The sequence below is a fragment of the Artemia franciscana genome, chromosome 8, assembly GCF_032884065.1.
Source record: "Artemia franciscana chromosome 8, ASM3288406v1, whole genome shotgun sequence".
Taxonomy (NCBI): Eukaryota; Metazoa; Arthropoda; class Branchiopoda; order Anostraca; family Artemiidae; genus Artemia; species Artemia franciscana.
In genome coordinates, this window is record NC_088870.1 from 8,347,137 (window position 1) to 8,364,958 (window position 17,822).

Below are 17,822 nucleotides of genomic sequence, written 5' to 3' on the forward strand. Positions count from 1 at the left end.
AATTAACCTAGTCTAACCTAATCTAACCAAAAATACCAACTAAATATTTAATTAAATCATACCTACAATGTAGTTTCTTACCGAGCCGAAGCTAATTATCTGGTACAAAGACAACCAGTAATAATCTCATTTTCGCGGTATAAATTCTCAGTGTTGTGGCTTTAAGACACAAGTACAAAAATTTCGTATAGGAATTCTGGTAAATTCCCTCAGTGTAAAATTTCCCCTGTAAGGTTTACCCCCTGGGATCTTTCCTTTCCATGGAAAATTCTCCCCTTGCAAAATCCCCTACGCATAAATTCGTCCTCCTCTCCCCGGCCAAAAATGTAGACATACTTTCTAATAATAAATATTATATATAAACAATGGGCAAATTTTATAACTTAAAAACCTTTTCCCAAGGGCTATGGGTGGTCATGTTACCGCCGAAGACATTTTAATCGGACAATTTTGGGAAAAAAGGAATGCGAGGGCGCCTGTTCGCCCTCCAATTTTGTTGGTCACTTTAAAAGGACACTAGAACTTTTTATTTCCGTTAGCATGAGCCGTCTCGTGACGTTCTAGGCCTAATGGGTTAATAGGATCATCCTAGGGAAAAAAAAAACTAATAAACACGCATCCGTGATCTTTGTTCTGGCAAAAATGACAAAATTCCATATTTTGCATATAAGAGCTTAAAACCTCTATAGTAGGGTTCTTTGACACGCTCAATCTGACAGTGTGATTTTCAGTAAAATTTTATAACTTCTAGTGGGTCTTCCCCCTTTTTTAAAATCAGACAAATTTTCTCGGGCTTTTAACTTTTGATGGGTAAGACTGAACTTAATAAGACTTATTAAGACTTAGAATCAACATAATTAGCCAATGCTTTTTACATATCTATCCCTTTCAAAATTCCGTCTTTTAGAGGTTCTGTTACTATTGAGCCGGGTTTTCTCCTTACCTATAGTTCGTTACCACGAACTGTTTGATTCCAAAATCTATAAGCAAAATTTCCAACGTCCTTAAGCTATTCAGTAGATTTAAAAATCTAGAATTTTCAGATCAGTCAATTTACTTTAAGGCAGGAGGGGCTCTCAAGGGATCTTCCTATACCTCCCATGTTAAACATTTGGATTTTGCCTGACGTTCCTGAATTAATGATTTTGGCGGGTTTTATTTTAACAGATATAAAAAAATCTGATGAATAGTTTCATCTAATCTAATCTTAAAGCCGAAGATTTTTTTTTATAATTCCTAAATAATTATAAGACCTGTTTCCGGTTTGCATTCTAGATTGCTACACTTGACACTGTTGCTGTGGGGTATCAAAAGATAGAAAAAAAAATATTATATTCAACAATCAGAAACTTATTTCTATAATATATACTTGCTGCCTGCAGTCCATTCAAATTCTTTACAGATTTGTGTTCCGAAGTCGAAAATTCCCCTCAAAAGACTACATGCAGCTGTAAATCGGAACGTGTGAGAATTCATAAATTAGATCAAGGGAATAACAACTCGAATTATTCTTGAGCGATTTAGTGAAGTATTAGCTAGTTGTAACCGGTTTAAACAGAGTCCGGAGAATAAGTAGCGTGCAGACACCAAACTGTCGGTCAATAAATATATGCAAAAAAATTATGTTATATAAATAATTACAAGAAGAATTGCTAAGGATAACCTGGGCCTAATCGTAATTTCAATCGTAATTTTGTGTGAGAAACCCCATAAGTTCAACCTTCTTATGTTTGTTTAGTTGAAGTGACGAAGAAAACGGATAACTTTGTCTTTGACCGAGCTGCCGCCTCAGAAAAAGAATTGACTAGGGAGTAAAATGCTAGGACTTCCGCTAGGCCTTAAGAGTCTGTTTTGACTTTATCGTGCTTTTAATTTTTTAATTTTTTGGGCTCTAGACCATTTTTTAAAATGTTACCGGGTTTCATTTTTTTTTTGTATTGTTATAGGGAAAGGAAAAAAACTGGATCGGCAAATCTTTCGATCATTTTTGAAAGAGCAAAAATTCTTTTTGCTGATACCTGTATATGGGATTAGAGAGTAAGATCTGTTTTAGCAGCATAGGAATATTAACATTGTAGTGGACTTAGGGACATAAAAATCAAGCAAAATTCGTCATGCATTTTTTTTCTGCGTTTTCATTTCCCATAACAGCAGGGCACTGACTTCCTGCCGCCTGGTGTGTATCTCGGAACGTCACGCGTGCTGCATATTTCCACCATTCTTGGTACAGTTCTGCCACTCTTGGAGCCCGCAACCTGGTGTACATGATTTCTGAGAGAGAGAGCAACCCCTCGTGCCATAACAAAAATAAAAAAGTAAAGAAGTTACAAAAAAACGAAAAATGACGATATATCTTTGACCTAAAATAAGCCACAATGTCTGCATTTCCTGTATTTTGTGGTGAAATCGAAGTTACGATAATTAGGTATTTTAAATGGAATTACATTTAGGAAGGCAATTTCGTAAATCGCCAGCCGTAGCCTTCCAATTAATCCTATTTCTACTTAGAAACATTATGAGAATTGTCGTTGCTTGTTTCCTCACTATCGTCACTAATTAAATACCTGCTATTGATATCGCTATTAGTTAATGCGATTAAAACCCGAATTTGTGAGTAAACCTTGAAAATTGAAACTTCTTTAGTAAAAAACTTTTGTAAGTAAAAAGTTCTTTTGTAAGGGGTAGGATTTTATTACATTCTCTTATCTTTAGTTCTAATGATAATAAAGATTAACTGGATGAAAGATGGCGGAATACTCCCTACTATCAAGCAAGTCCTATTGCATTTTTCAAGGACGTAAAGACTGTTTTATTAAGTCCTAAAGTTGCTGCCAATATTAAAAAAGAAAATTTGTATCAGTATGTGAAGAATATATTAAAATCTTGAGTTACTGATTGAAAAGTAGCAGCTTTTGCTTTACGAAATCAAAAATCGTTTTGTGCATTTTTCTGCAGAATTGAGTGATTGCGCAAAATACAAAAGTGATCTTTACTATTCACAAGCTCAACGCTGAATTATAAAAGTATAGTTTTTTCTCAAATAAAGTAAAGATTGGTATTAAAACTGAAAGTGACCATAAATTGCTCTAAATATTAGTGGGCCTGGATTCCCTCAGACCCCACCCTCTTTGCCATGAAATGTAGCCCCTTATTTCACAGTGTTGGTTAATGATACGACTCTTTTTAATCAATCTTCTTCATCTATTGATTTGGTATGATCATATATGGACGAAAATTGCATCTTTAAATAAGCCTTCAGGAGGGGAGGGGGCACCAAGTTGCTTGAAATACCAGAAATGAATTTCCTTGTCCCACCCATCCAATTTTCCAACCAATGGTGTTTTTTGCCCTAATTCAATTCGTGGGGAGTACTCGTCCTCTCTATATTCAAGTTAGTAACTTTACAACTCTTTAGAAACTTCTCTTTGGCTATCAATGTGAGAATTACTTAAGGGTTCAGAACAGCTATCAAATGTCAACTATGTCATTGATGGTGGATATACATTGTTTGGATATACTTTGGATATACATTGTTTGTTTAATCTCAAATATAGAGGGAGGAGTTTACTCCTCCCTCTATATGGAGGTAAACAGAGCAATGTACCATTTCACTTAAACTCAATACATTTGGCAATATGAGAAAAGGTAACACCCTTCAATACACATACTGAAAACCTGGTTTAAATTTCTACGAATATAAGGGTGTTATACGATAAAATGCTTCCCCTTCAGCATTGTTTCTGAAGGATTTTTCACAGAAGGCCAAAAAACGTATCTCTGAAAACATACTTAAAATCTGGTGCGTCCCTATACAATGCTGTGTAATAATTAATATTATTTGGTTTGCTACCTTTGACCCATTTGGGCCAAAACTGAGCCTTACTTTTATGAAATGGCTGAAACTAGCACTTTGGTGCTGTGTAATTCCTTATGGTGATGAGAAAAAGCACTTTCAACTTTTTATTTTTTTTTATTCAAACAAGCCCCTAGAGGATATTTTAAGACAGTTAATTGGTTACTAATATCCTTAAAAAAACAGAAATTAATGACCAATTCTTGAGAAATATATAAAATATCGTATATTTCTAGATAGAAGCCTTAAGCCTCCAGTCCAGACCCCCTGGATATGCTAAACTTCATGGTGTTACTTTTACCTTGATTACCCCCCCCCCCTGTTGGGGGCGTTTATCCTCTTTTCCGAAACTAAGCAAGTTTTCTTATGCTAATAATTTTTGTTGGGTAAGTCCAAAATTATTGACGTAAAAATTGGTAAACTAAGTGAAAATTTTGGTAAAACATTCAGTAAATTAGAAATAATTCAACATTCTAGCAGGAGTAGCCTAAGTCACCCAAATTTGGGGATTTTCTCTTTTTTCTCTAAAAGTAAGCAAGTTTTCTAACAAGTTTTAGCGATTAAATATGGAATGATTTAAGACTTATGCATATAAATTGACAAATTAGTTGAACATTTTAGCAAAACATTCCGGAAACTGCAAAATTTTTAACTTGATATATCTTGAATTTGAATCTATAAAATGGCCATAAACATTTGCATCAGTTACATGTTCTACATTCAAGCAGAGACATAAACCCAATAAACTACTTTTTGGTTATACAGCTAAAATCCCCAAGAACCAGTTGAGGAACATTGCAACTTGATGAATAGTTCATCGTGTCACTAAGGTCTTACCATTCAGATAAATTAACGAAGAATGTCAGTAAAGTTATTTCTCTCAAATGAAATTCTAGATGCGATTTTGCGTAAAAACGGCTGTTTTGTTGGGTCCATTAAATTTCTTCGTTTTTTTTGCTGCTAATTTATGCGTCACAACTGCTCAGCGGCTGAGTTGAAATATTTCTACTTAGTCAACGAAAATCGATTCCGTTATTCTGAACTGAAAGCTTTTTAGAACCATAAATTTCAAGCAGCTGAGAAACTAACCATATTTACCAGAAATTTTCTATTGATATTTTATAAAGATCATGAGGGTCATGTCCTTTAAATTCAAGATATTAATTCTCAATGTCAGGTGGATTAATTCCAGGGAAATGAGCATAGAAGATAAGAATCAGTTTTTTAATCAGGCATCCTAGGCTATCCTAGGCTAATACAGCTTAGCCCTTTGAATGTTTTTCTTTGCTTTTAGAACTCAATTCAAACTAGAAAAATACCTGAAATTTTTTAATTATTCTTTTTGTTACACTAAGTCAACCCGCTACGTGATTACGCTTACAGGTTTGAATGCAACCAGTTATGTAATGTCAGTAGGAAGGCCCAAAAACAGAAATTTGCAATTATTACAAATGATTATTCTCTATCTTGACAAGGGATTACAACAATTCAAAAACATTAAAAAAGAAAACCAAAAGTTTCAAGCTTAGTACATATCGTTGTTAGGAATCGGACTAGGTTCAATAATCAAATATCTTTGAAAAGATACAGTATGAAAAGACATTAAATTGCGTAAAGAACAAAAAACTGGTACTTACAAAAATGTTTGTATATATTTTAACAAGAGATTGCAACAATTCAAAAACCTTAAAAAAGAAAACCTTTCTGAGCAAAACCAGTTATATAATGTCGGTGGGAAGGCCCGAAAAACGAAAATTTGCACTTATGACAAATGATGATTCTCTATTTTGATAGAAATTACAAAAATTCAAAGACCTTAAAAAAAGAAAACCGAAAGTTTGAAGCTTAGTACACATCGTTGTTAGAAATCTGACTAGCTTTAATAATGAGATATCTTTGAACTGATTGCAGTATGGAAAGACATTAAATTGGATAAAGAGCAAAAAAACTGGTAATCGCAAAACATTCGTATGTATTTAACAAGGGATTACAAGAATTCAAAAACGTCAAAAAAATAAAAGTTTGAAGCATAGTAGATATCGTTGTTAGAAATCAGACCTGCTTAAAAATCAAATCATTGGCAGCGCTGCCTAAGTAAAGAGTGATGTGGTCACAATGTAATATTTTTTTATTAAAGGGCTAGGGCTAGGGCCCTAGCCCTTTTTTTGAAATGGCCAATTTGTTGTCGTGGAGACTTCTAAAAAGGCTCATTCGATTAGAAATTGAGAGGTCTAGCGCCAATTTTAATAGTAAAAAATGAATGCAATACAACTAATCCCCCTCCCACACCCACCATTTCTCCAAAAACAACCAATTAAAATTTGGAAATAGCCATTTTGCTCAACGTTTTTGAAAGATCTGAGAATTATATATTTGAGGATGACAACCCCCTTGCAGCCATCAGGGCAAGGGCTGTTCGTTATGTCCTTTGGGCAAATAAGGTTTATTTAGAAAAGGTGATCGTATAAACTTTGGAGGGGGCTTATTAGATTGCTAATCAGAAGTTATATTGCCCTTTTTAAGATTCGAACTATTCAATAAGACCTATTATCGAGAAAAAAAACTAGTTTTTAATTGGCTTTTCTATCTATGAACATGGTAAACGCATTTACGGAAGTATTACAAAAATGTGTGGCAAGCGAACCGAAACGAAAACTTAACAAACGAGCTTCTGAAAAAAAAAAACAATAAATCTTATTAGTATGTTTGAGCAAAAACCCACTCTTCGTCACCTGCTTCACTGAGTGCATCTTGCTCCACCACGCATGACACACTCTTCGGATTTCGCCAACCTCTTTGAACTACGTGTGGCACACTTCTACCACGGCTGAACACCACTTAGTGCATAATATTTTTTTACAGTTATCTTTCACAAGATTCCTGTGCTCACTCGTAAAGTTTATTTTAGAGGTCTTCAAACTTACTTATGGATTTAATCCATTTTCTATCCTCTGTGTCTAAGCATGTTATTTTCTTAACTTTGTTTTATTCTGGCTAACTATTAAAGATTTTTTTTTCGACCTCTTTCAAGGGGCTAGCTTTAAAAATATTTATCGATATTAAATCAAATTAACATTTATTTGCACTTAAATAAATTCTAGTTTCCATTATTATGTGTTTTGTTCTTGTTAGGAATGCTTTTTTCGTAATAAGCACTTAAATAGCCACAATGTTTACGTCTCTAGGTAAGTTTGGCAAATCCAATCCAATTCACTAACTAGAATACGAGGGCTGTACTTCCATCATGATTTTTCAAACAGTTCGTGGTAACGAACTGTAGTAAGGAGCGAACCGGCTCAATAGTAAACAAAACTCTAAAAAACCGGATTTTGATACTAGTAGATACATCAAAAGAATCAGATTTTTATGCTGATTCCAAATATATAAGTTTAATCAAATTTAGTCCTACTCATCAAAAGTTATGAGCCTGAGAAAATATGCCTTATTTTGGAAAATGGGGGGAAAACTAACTAAAAGTCGTAGGATCTTAACAAAAATCACACCATCGCATTCAACGTATCAGAAAATCCTACTGTAGAAGTTTTAAACTCCTATCTACAAAAATGTGAAACTTCGTATTTTTTGCCAGAAGACCGATCACGGGTGCGTGTTTGTTTGTTTGTTTGTTTTTTTCCCAGGGGTGATCGTATCAACCAAGTGGTCCTCATTTTAATGGAAATTAAAAGTTTTAGTGCCCTTTTTAAGTGACTAAAAATTGGAGGGTGTCTAGGCCCCCTCCTATGCTCTTTTTTTTCCAAAGTCACTGCATCAAAATTTTGAGATAGCCATTTTGTTCAGCACAGTCAAAAGACATAATAACTGTGTCTTTTCGGCTAACTTACTCCACCACAGTCCCCGGGCGAGGGGCTGCAAGTTACATACTTCGACCAGTGTTTATATACAGTAATGGTTATTGGGAAGTGTACAGACGTTTGCAGAGGGATTTTTGGTTAGGGGGGTGTTGAGGGGAGGAAGTTCCCTCCTCACCGCCCTGCTCTTTACGCTAGGGTTGTTTATTGTTTTATAAAGAATAATTGAGAGAAAGAGTCAAACTGTAGCGTAAAGAGCGGGGTGTTAGGGAGGGAACCGCCCCTTTCATACACGGAGTAATTTCTGTGCGTTTTAAGTTTTAATGTCGCTCCTTAATTTCAGTTAAAAAACTTGTTTATTTAATAATAAAGATAGATTGGAGTAGAATATCAAACAATAAAAAAAAATAATACGATTAGGAAAGGAACGAGAATAGAACCAGTAAAAGAATAAAAATATAACAGGAATATAAAAGAACAAGAAAAGCAGTTTTAATGCAATAAATATTTAATATAGAAGAATAGGAATAGAATGGGAACAGAGGCAAGGTTGAGAGTACAAGAGGGATATAAAAGATGATCATAAGGATATAGTTTGATGAAGACAAACAGAAGAGTAGGGAAAACAGTCCCAAAGAAGAAAAATTAAAATGGCTGCGACAGTTCCATAAAATAAAATAAAAAATATAAAACAGAATTCAAATGAGATAGAGATGCAATTCGAAATTTTAAATAAGAAAAATTGAGCTCACTTTAACAAGATAAAAAATTGAAAAGCTCTCAGGTTTTCTATTTCTTCTATATTATTATAGAATTTAAATAAAACTCTAGACCTCAAGGTACTAAGGTGCAAACGAAAAATAACTGATCTTGAGTAATATTTGGGTAATCGTTAAGATTATAACGGCCAAAGAAAAAGCTCTACGAAAAACTGTTGTTCTGTCCCAATTTCTAGGCCTATAAAGAAAGTTTGAGGTGGCAAGATGCTCTTTGCGCATGAAGGATGGCAGACTGCCAAATTTTCTTTTCGGCTGTCCATTTGGAACCGAACAAAAGGAGGTCCTTCCGGAGGGAGAGGAAAGCCATAAGGAATAAGGAAAGCCATAGGGCCATAAGGAAGAATTTAAAGGAAATCTGAATTTCCTCTAAGGGGGTAAAGAGTGAAGCTATGAATATATTCGGGAGGAATTGGAGACTAGGCAGCCGCGTTGGCCTCAATCGACTCAGTGTTGCAGTGAGCTGCTCCTAGTAGTAGTAGTTTTATAAGAACTATTTGCATTACTAGAAGAAAAATTAATACTAAGGGTACTCATCTTCTTTATTTCGTTCCATTTTAAATTACAGAGGGTGCAAAGGAGAATAAGAAAATCGTTCGTTAAAGCTTTAAATTTTTTCTAGATTGTATTTTGACTATGTTGGCTTATATTTATTTTGGTTTTCTTTTTAGTTCGATTAAAGTGTCTTGCAATGTTAACACAATATTTGATGACGATAGTCAGTCAACCTGGATGACGTATCAATCTAATTAGTTAGTAAAAGTGGTGTGTTAGCATACGAAAACAAAATCGTTTGTAAACTTGGCAGAAATATCCTTTTTTTTTGGACGGTGGAACAATATAATATTATTCAAATATGTTTGTATAATACTATTTCTATTAATTTTTCTGTTTTGCAGTTTTAAATCCCTCGGATGGTGATATAACTCCAAACTGTCTTGGCTGTATATGTGAATCTGGCACAAAATGCAACATTTCTGTAACTTGCATAAGTCCGTGGCCTGAGGCATATTGGTGTGGCCCTTTCCTAATTTCTTGGGCGTATTGGTCAGATGCTGGAAAACCTGTGCTGGCTGGTGACGATCCGACAAGAAAAGGAGGTTGGTTCATCAATAGTTTATAAACCTTTTTTTTTCTTTTACCGAGCCAAAATGCAGGCCCCTGACTTGCCAGTATTGAGCTTTAATAAATACTGTTATGGCTGTAAATACAAGACGATTAAAACTGCACTAATAATACCAAGGAGAAGCAGAGATCCTACTTTTACAAATTTCTTGACTCAAAAACTTTTTATTCCTTTTATTGGCTTAAAATTTAAGACAGAAACACAGAAAAACTCGAAAAATGTATCTGTGATCTTCTTCCCTCGCCTATAACCTCGTAAAAAAAATGAAATGGCTAAATAGCTAGAAAAAGAACTGGATGAGTTTACTGCCGAAGGTAAAAAGCAAATATAATAAATAAGTAAAAAGCTAAACGAAGTTATTTATTCTCCTCCGATGAAAACACAAAAAGTAAACATAAGTAAAAATAAATAAATACAAAACTGAACGAAGGTACGGCAAGATCTATTCTCTCGTGAGAATAAATAAAAATAAAGAGTAAATAAAAAAACTGAACAAAAGTGCGGCAAGGTCTATGTCCCTATGAGAATAAATAAATAAATAAAAAATTAATAAATAAAAAACTAAAAGAATCTCTATTTTTTCGCATCGTGTATTCTTAATTGGAGCGGAGCTTCATCTTTTTGAAGAAGAATGGGATGTATTGCCAAAAGGGTAGATTTGCCAAAAAGCGAATTATAGTAGGCTCGTAACGTTTGGTGGGTAACATTAACGTTGATGCTTTAAAAGTATTTTGAATAATAAACAAGCACGATTTTGGTACATATATTGCGATTAAAAACGCTTCGATTAGAATTTTAGTTGTACTTAGTATGAGCATCACGTTCAGTTTGTTATCACAAGTTATTTGATAGACTTTAACTTAAATTTAATCCATGACTAGCTTTTTTATTTTATATAAGAAAGCTATAATCAGTATTTGAAAAATAATTGAAAGAGAGAAAATTAAAAAGAAAAATATAATTGTAAAATTGACAAAAAAAAAATTTTTTTAGCAACAGAAAAATGTAAGAACGGACTCCTTCATTGATATAAACCGATGGATTAATATATTTATTTATGGTTTTAACACGTAATTTAACCCAAGATTGTTCTGTATAATTTATAATAGAAAATAATTTTCAAGATATGAAAAAACTGAAAGAGGTAAAAATAAAAAAGAAAGGCAAAATTCGTTTGTAAGTAAAACAGATCAAAGTCAAAGGAAAATCCAAAAAGAGAAATAACTGCTTTCTTTATTGCCATCACTGACTTAGTCCATCGATTAATAGATTATAGTCGAATATTTAACCTGAGACTGTCATGCATAATTTATATTAGAAAGTAGTTATCAATAGTTGAAAATATAGAGGGAAGCCAAGAAGAAGAATTCAGTAAATATAGTAGAAAAACAGACCAGCAAAGTTTACTCAGTAAAAGAAAAAAATGACAGAACAAGAAACAATGTTTTTCTTTATATTTAATGCTATAAATACTGATGGCTACGTGAAGTTTAAGCGTGAGAAGAAAGTCACTCTCCTATAAATTAATAGCATATGCTTCATTAAGAAGATTTATAGTGTGGTCTAGCTTCAGTTGGGGCGGTAGTAGCAACTTAACACGACCTCTTTCTTAATGATTGCTTTCACCCGGAAACTTTTTAGGTAGAAATACTTTTAGTATAAAAAAAACTTACTTGACTTTGCAGAGAGACAACAAATAGAATTACCTCCGATTTCTAGTAAAGGTAATTCCAAAGGGTGATTTCTAGCTGTTTGTTAAGCATTTTATACGGAAATAAATAACCTCAAAAATATGGATATACTATCAAATACCTTATGAGCCAAAAATTCTTTATCTCGAGCAACCATTTTTTTCTCTTGATTGTTTTTCTTTTTCTTTTTTTAATTAAGGTTGTTAATTTGAGCCGTAGAATCTTTCTTTAAAGACTGGTATAGGAGTCATAAGAATTGGTATAACCATATTCATACGATAAAACAATAATGAAAAATAAAAGTCTAAATCAATATAAAGGCTTAGCGTTTGGAAGTAAAGTGTTCGTATAGCATATAAAAGTTTTTTCGGATAGAATTAAATATCTAATAGATCACATGATTTGTAGATAATATTGACTTTTAGTAATTACTCGCCCAATTTAATTTCTAGCTTTCGAAGCATGCGTACAGGATGTAGATTGTTCAGTTAATACAGTGAAGGCATATATGACCAGATTCAAACAGGTAAACGATTTTCTTTTGTACAATATATTTCGTTTCTGCTTGATAGACCGTTTTATTGACTCTGTTTTATATACTTCCTGATTAAACTAACGAACTGAGAAAGAAAATTTTGGGCTCCATTATCCCCGAAAACGAGTAGCATACCTCTTCTTGTAAAACCACTTTCTAAAGACATAACTCTGCTACAGTCCTTTCGAAGCTTACGCTTTTTCTAATTTACTGAAAGCAGAAAGAACACCAGATATGACAGCTTTTAATATCCATTGCTCATGATATTATCAAGGTATTTAAGAAGGGGATCTGGGATAACCAGCATAAATGAAAAGCTTCTCATTAAAACGAAGAGGTAATCCCTACAGACAGTTCTCTTACAACAGTTATCTGATGGTCTTTAGGAGATGGATTCGAAAATGTGTGAATAATTCTTTCTTTTTACATATACCACTTAATAGTACCAGATATGCCCATCAGAATACCCTAAAGAAGATTACTGGCCCCCATACGGGGTCCATCTTAATTATTTATCTTACTTCGCTTTTGCGCGAGAATCTTTATATATAGAGTAGAAGACATAATAGGATAGTTTATAAAACTATGGCCCCAAGGTTTAATACCCATTTCGAGTGACATTATCAAGACCTTTAATTTAAAAATCTGGGATTAACTTCTTATTAAAACAAAGAGGTAATATCTACAGACAGTTCTCTTACAGGAGCTTTCTGATGGCCTTTGGGAGAAGGACACGAATGTGGAAGAGAAATTCTCTCTTTTTTACATATACGTCTATTGATACAAATGTGACCATCAGAATATCTTAAAGAAGACCATAGGCCCCTTATGTGGTGCAATTTGAAAATTTATTCAGTTTTACTTTTGAACCAAACCTTTATAGAAGGGGCTGAGGACATTTTAAGGTAGATAAGCCCATTGTAAGCCCCCCCCCCTAATTAGAGAGTATTGAAGTTCAACCTTTAGAATGACCTGTCATTGAATCAGAAAAACCTATTTACGTGGCAAAATTAGGGTAGTAAGTGAAAAAATCAATGGCGCCATTCTAAGGCTGGGGTTGAATGCAGCCGGTGATAGAAGAAAAGATTCTTCTATAAGATTAATAAGAGTAGAGAGTTGAAGCTTCTTCTAAAAATTTTTACTTTTTACTTTTTACTTTATACTTTTTACTTTTTACTTTTTTACTTTACGTACTCATTTTCTACTTTTAATTGCTTTCCCCCATTATTGATATATTTTTTTGTTTTTCAATTCACTTTAGTTAGTTAAATGCTTGTAAAATCAAAATTGTTACATTTGCCTCGGAATATCCGTTTCAAAATCACTATGTTACGGTAACCCAGTTAGATATATTTTTTATTGAGTTCTCTTGTTGTGAAATCCATGTCTTGTCAGAAGTGCTTCATCTATTCCCAGAATTTTTTTTTTGTTTCCTGTATTGTTACAGCAGAATCAGCGGAAATAAAGATTGAATAGGCCTTTTCAATCTTTTTTGTTGTCTTATATGACATAATTATGCTTCGAAAAATGTTCATTAGGAATTTCAATTTTAACTTACTTGGATATACTTCGTACCAGGCATGTATATAAAGGGACTTTGAGCCCTACCCCCCTGGAATCTCACGATTTGAAGATTCGCCATATAAGTTGCCCCTTTTTGTGACTTCTTTCAACGTTATGCCTCTCTATGAAACCCCCTCCATCAACACATCATTATGTATTTCTGCTTGCGTAATGTATGTCAAATCATCATTTCCATGGAGCAGGATAAGATCAAGCTAATCATGGACAATGTTAGACATAAAAAAAAAGAAAAGCACGACTAACGCCTTCTGGCAACGCAGCTATATGGTACGGCTCTAAAGCCTCTGCACTGGCGATTGCATTAAATAGTATATCTCTCCCACCATATCCTTCATCGTATATTAATAAGGAACCGAATGAAAATATCATCGTATATTCACTAGAATATACTCTCGCTGCATTTCACAACTTTGTCTTATATTACTATTTTCAACGCTTCTTTCATAAACGATGTGTCAAAAAGAGGGTGACGCAGCGAAATTCTTGAGTTGATTCTAAGCCACCAGCACAGTTTAAGGATATATATTCTCTCTATCACAGCTTAGATACCAATATATAGTTATGAAAACTCGATTTATTTTTGGGACACAGTGCGCAGTAGCGATGCTAGCAGCTGGAGACAGGAAACTGGTATTGGTATCTAATTGGTAACAGGAAACTGGTATTGGTATCTAAGCTGTGTATACGACAAAACAAAATTGCGTTCCCACCTATGATGTTGTAGTACGATCTACATGTCGGAGCGCGGGCTTGGAGGAGTCGCCAAATTCAGAGCTCTGTACCAAAAGTTTCTCATGGGCAAGATAGGAATGTTCATGACTGTATTGGTATCTAAGCTGTGCTCTCTACTGTGACCACCAGTGACTGCAAACCACAGCTTAGGTACACATACAGTTATGAAAACTCCTATCTTGCTCATGAGAAGCTATTGGTACAGAGCTCTGAATTTGGCACCTCCTCCAAGACCGTGCTCCGACGCGTAGATCGTAGATCGTACTACAACACCATAGGCGGAAACGCAATTTTGTTATCTAAGCTGTATATTGGTATCTAAGCTGTGGACTTTTAGATTCAGACTGCCAGTTTCCTGTCTCCAGCCGCTAGCATCGCTACCGCGCACTGTGTCCCAAAAATAAATCGAGTTTTCATAACTGTATTCGTATCCAAGCTGTGCTGCAGACTAAATGCTCTGTTACACTCTGAGCTGAGCCAAATTCCTGTGGCTCCCTCCGTTGTTGTCATCATTGCTCTGATCGGGGGTTAAAGAAAGCTTGATGATAACCAAAAACTACCCAAGAACTACAAATTTAGCTCTTTGATACTACAAGTTTAGCTCTTTAATAAGCCAAAAACCTTTTGTTGGCGACAAGAAATCTTTTTTCCCCACAAAAACGCTGTTGTTCTCATATAAAAGCCCTTTAACGCGTATACTTCACACAACTGATCGTAACACCGAACAATCCAAGATATACGAAGCAATGTCCGCTCTTTCTCTTCTTTCAGCCCTGCTCAGACCATGCCATAGGCAATTATGCTATATCATTAAGAAAGACGTAGATTTTTACCGAGAACGAAAAAGGCTCTGTCTTAAATAGTTTAATAATCGCTAGAATTCGCGAACTACATAACATACGGTTAGCAGCCTGTCAAAAGACTTTATCCTGCACGGCTGTTCCTAGGCCTGGTGTTGAAAACGGGAAAAGTTAATTAAGGCACCCTCCTCCTGACTCAAAAATAAAAAAAGTCCCAAAAGCCACAGCTGCGGCGTCCCCACATCCGCAGTCCCTTCCCCCAGTCACGGTTCCCGAGACAGCTCGTCCCTGTCCCCTCTACCCTTTGAATGGCCCTTATCCTGACGAACATTGACAAATTGTTTAAACAATTTACTTGCCCAAAACCAAAACATATTATGAAACTATAAAACACATTTCAGATAATCTGTTTTGAACTCAGACTGCCAAATTACTGTGTTTTTCTGTGTTATTTGATGCTTGGTAAGTTTAGACTCAACAAAAACATTTTGGGCAATTTCCATTTCACTAGAAATTGTTTTTCCCATGTTTTTTAACGATCCTGACAAAGAGGAAATACCAAATTACCCAATCACGATAAATATAAAACTTGAAAAGAATTCATTGAATCATCATCACGATTTCCCAACCAAACATTAGCAAGTGCTTAAAAATCATTGCAATTATCAACAATTAGTATAGTCAATTTGGACAATCTTCGCTAAAATTGGCAATGGAATCGTTCTACTACATAATGCCTGATATGGCTTTTGTAGATCTAACATACCAAAAAAAAAGAACTTTAGTGCCACCAACACCTTCCCGTTACTTTGCCATCTGTTTTGTTCTTGCTGTTTGTTTAAGCGGTTAATCTGCAACTATTGTTCTGATTGGCAGTAAGACCCTGAGGATAGCGTTTAGGGCCATAAAGAAGAGAGAAGCCTCTAAACCCTCCCCTTGCAACGATAGGTGATAACAATTGAAAGAGAACAAAGTTTAAACATAAATACACATCCAGACGAGATAATCCTCCCTCCACAAAAAAATCTGGAATGGGCTAAGAGTCTCAATCTTAGGGCCTCGAAAGTCACTTTTCTGACGCTTAGAACCCTTGGGAAAGATATTCAGAGTTTGACTTGAAACTGTGAACCAAGCAACGGGAGCCCAATGCTCTACTATCTCTATTTGGTAATACAGCCCACATAGTTTCACCCTACAAGCCGCAAGGGCGGGCGACAGGTTTACCACTTGTCCCTATAAAAAAAAGACCCGGCAATTAACACATTGAAAACTATTGACGTCCTATGCGCCATCCATGGCTCTGGAGCATTATCATCATTTATCTATAACTGATTTTAGTTGTGTTGAATTTCCTCCCTTCCATCCAACCTCCAAGGGTCCTCATTCCTAGCACAATGGCTCTCGAATTCCTGAAGGCACACTGATTGAATAATTTTTAGTTTATGTTCAGAAGTTTTTACTGTTAATTACTATTTTTTATCAATTCCATCATTTGTTCATCTGAAATCCGATGTCCAAAGGTCAGGGCTTCAAGTTCTAGTGTTACTTATTATTTGGTTTGGAGTGGGGATCAGCGGTGTGACTCTATAAGCTCAGCCAATGTTGAGCCACCCTTAAATAAGTACCTAGAGACATCTGTGCAAAATAAACTCTAAGCATCGGATTATTTTCCCACAACCATGCTTTGTACTCCTAGCCAAAGGCAGGGAATAAGGAGATCGGTACCTATTCTACGGACACCATTGGTCAGCAGGTGAAAAGTTTTTTTGTAAGTCTTTTTTATTCTTTAAATGTCTTTTACAGATAGGGGCTTTATAAAATTTTATACCTGTCTTATAAGCACCGATGATCCCCACTCCAACCAAATAATAAGTAACACAAGGACTGGAAGCCCTGCCCTGGTTGACAGTGGATTTCAAATGAAAGAATAAAGGAATGGAAAAATAAATGGTAATTAACAGTAAAAACTTTTGAACATAAACTAAAAATTATTCAATCAGTGTGCCTTCAGAAATTCGAGAGCTATTATGTTAGGAGTGAGCACCCTTGGAGGCTGGTTGGATCGGAAGAAATTCAACAAAACTAAAATCACTTACATTTAACATTGTTCCCTTTAATACTATTTTGAATCTTACTATATGTTTACTTTAAGTTCAACTTAGAAATACGTTTTTCTTTCTTTATAGGATTGCAATGATGACGGGAGAATAGATTGTGAAGATTATGTTCGAATTCACCGCAATGGCGGCTATGGATGTAAAGCACCCATTGAGGAAACCCAGTATTATAAAAACTTCCAAACGTGTAAAAATATTGTTCCTACTGACTAATAAATAGCTAAAATTAAATTTTATATATTTAAAGTCTTATTTATATCAATAAATGGATTTTTTCGTTTCCTATAGTAAAAAAGAATTTCATATATCTGATAGCTTCTACAGTGCCTCCTGGACCCCGGCTTCTACAATGTTGGTCCAGAAAAGAAAACAAAACAGTGAAAAAATGAAAAAAAGGAAAAAGTGAAAAAATAAGGGTACAACGAAATTTTTTTTTCAGTTAAGCAAAGTTTGATATAACCTAACTTTTTTAAACGTTGCCTATCAACAAGAAAAAAACACTGAGGGATTTTACACCTTCAAGATTGGACCAACTGGTGTTCCAATTACGGGTATTGAATTCTTTGCATAACACTGCACAGTAGAGGTTTTGGACTTCTACATTCCGATAATAATACCCATAGACACATTTCACCTCCCTCTGATTGCCAGCTTGCTCTGCCGTCTTAATTGTTTAAAATCGCATTCATGCTCCCATGTTTATTTGCTAAAACTTGTTGTATTAAACGACAGTCTAAATAAAATTAAAATATTGGATAGAAATTATAGATAAATTATAATCTTATTTTTTCTAAGCTAT

General features: G+C 34.7%; 1 protein-coding gene across 1 annotated transcript in view; it reads left to right on the plus strand.

Annotated features, from left to right (window-relative positions):
* The window catches only part of LOC136029937 (uncharacterized), a 49,136-nt gene extending 31,833 nt beyond the window's left edge, over positions 1-17,303 (plus strand). The window contains exons 4-6 of the mRNA XM_065708474.1: positions 9,338-9,538; positions 11,708-11,781; positions 17,093-17,303. Coding sequence (XP_065564546.1) covers positions 9,338-9,538; positions 11,708-11,781; positions 17,093-17,236 — 419 coding nt within the window. The 3' untranslated portion in view covers positions 17,237-17,303. The remainder of the gene's footprint in view (positions 1-9,337; positions 9,539-11,707; positions 11,782-17,092) is intronic.
* The last annotated feature ends 519 nt before the right edge of the window (positions 17,304-17,822 follow it).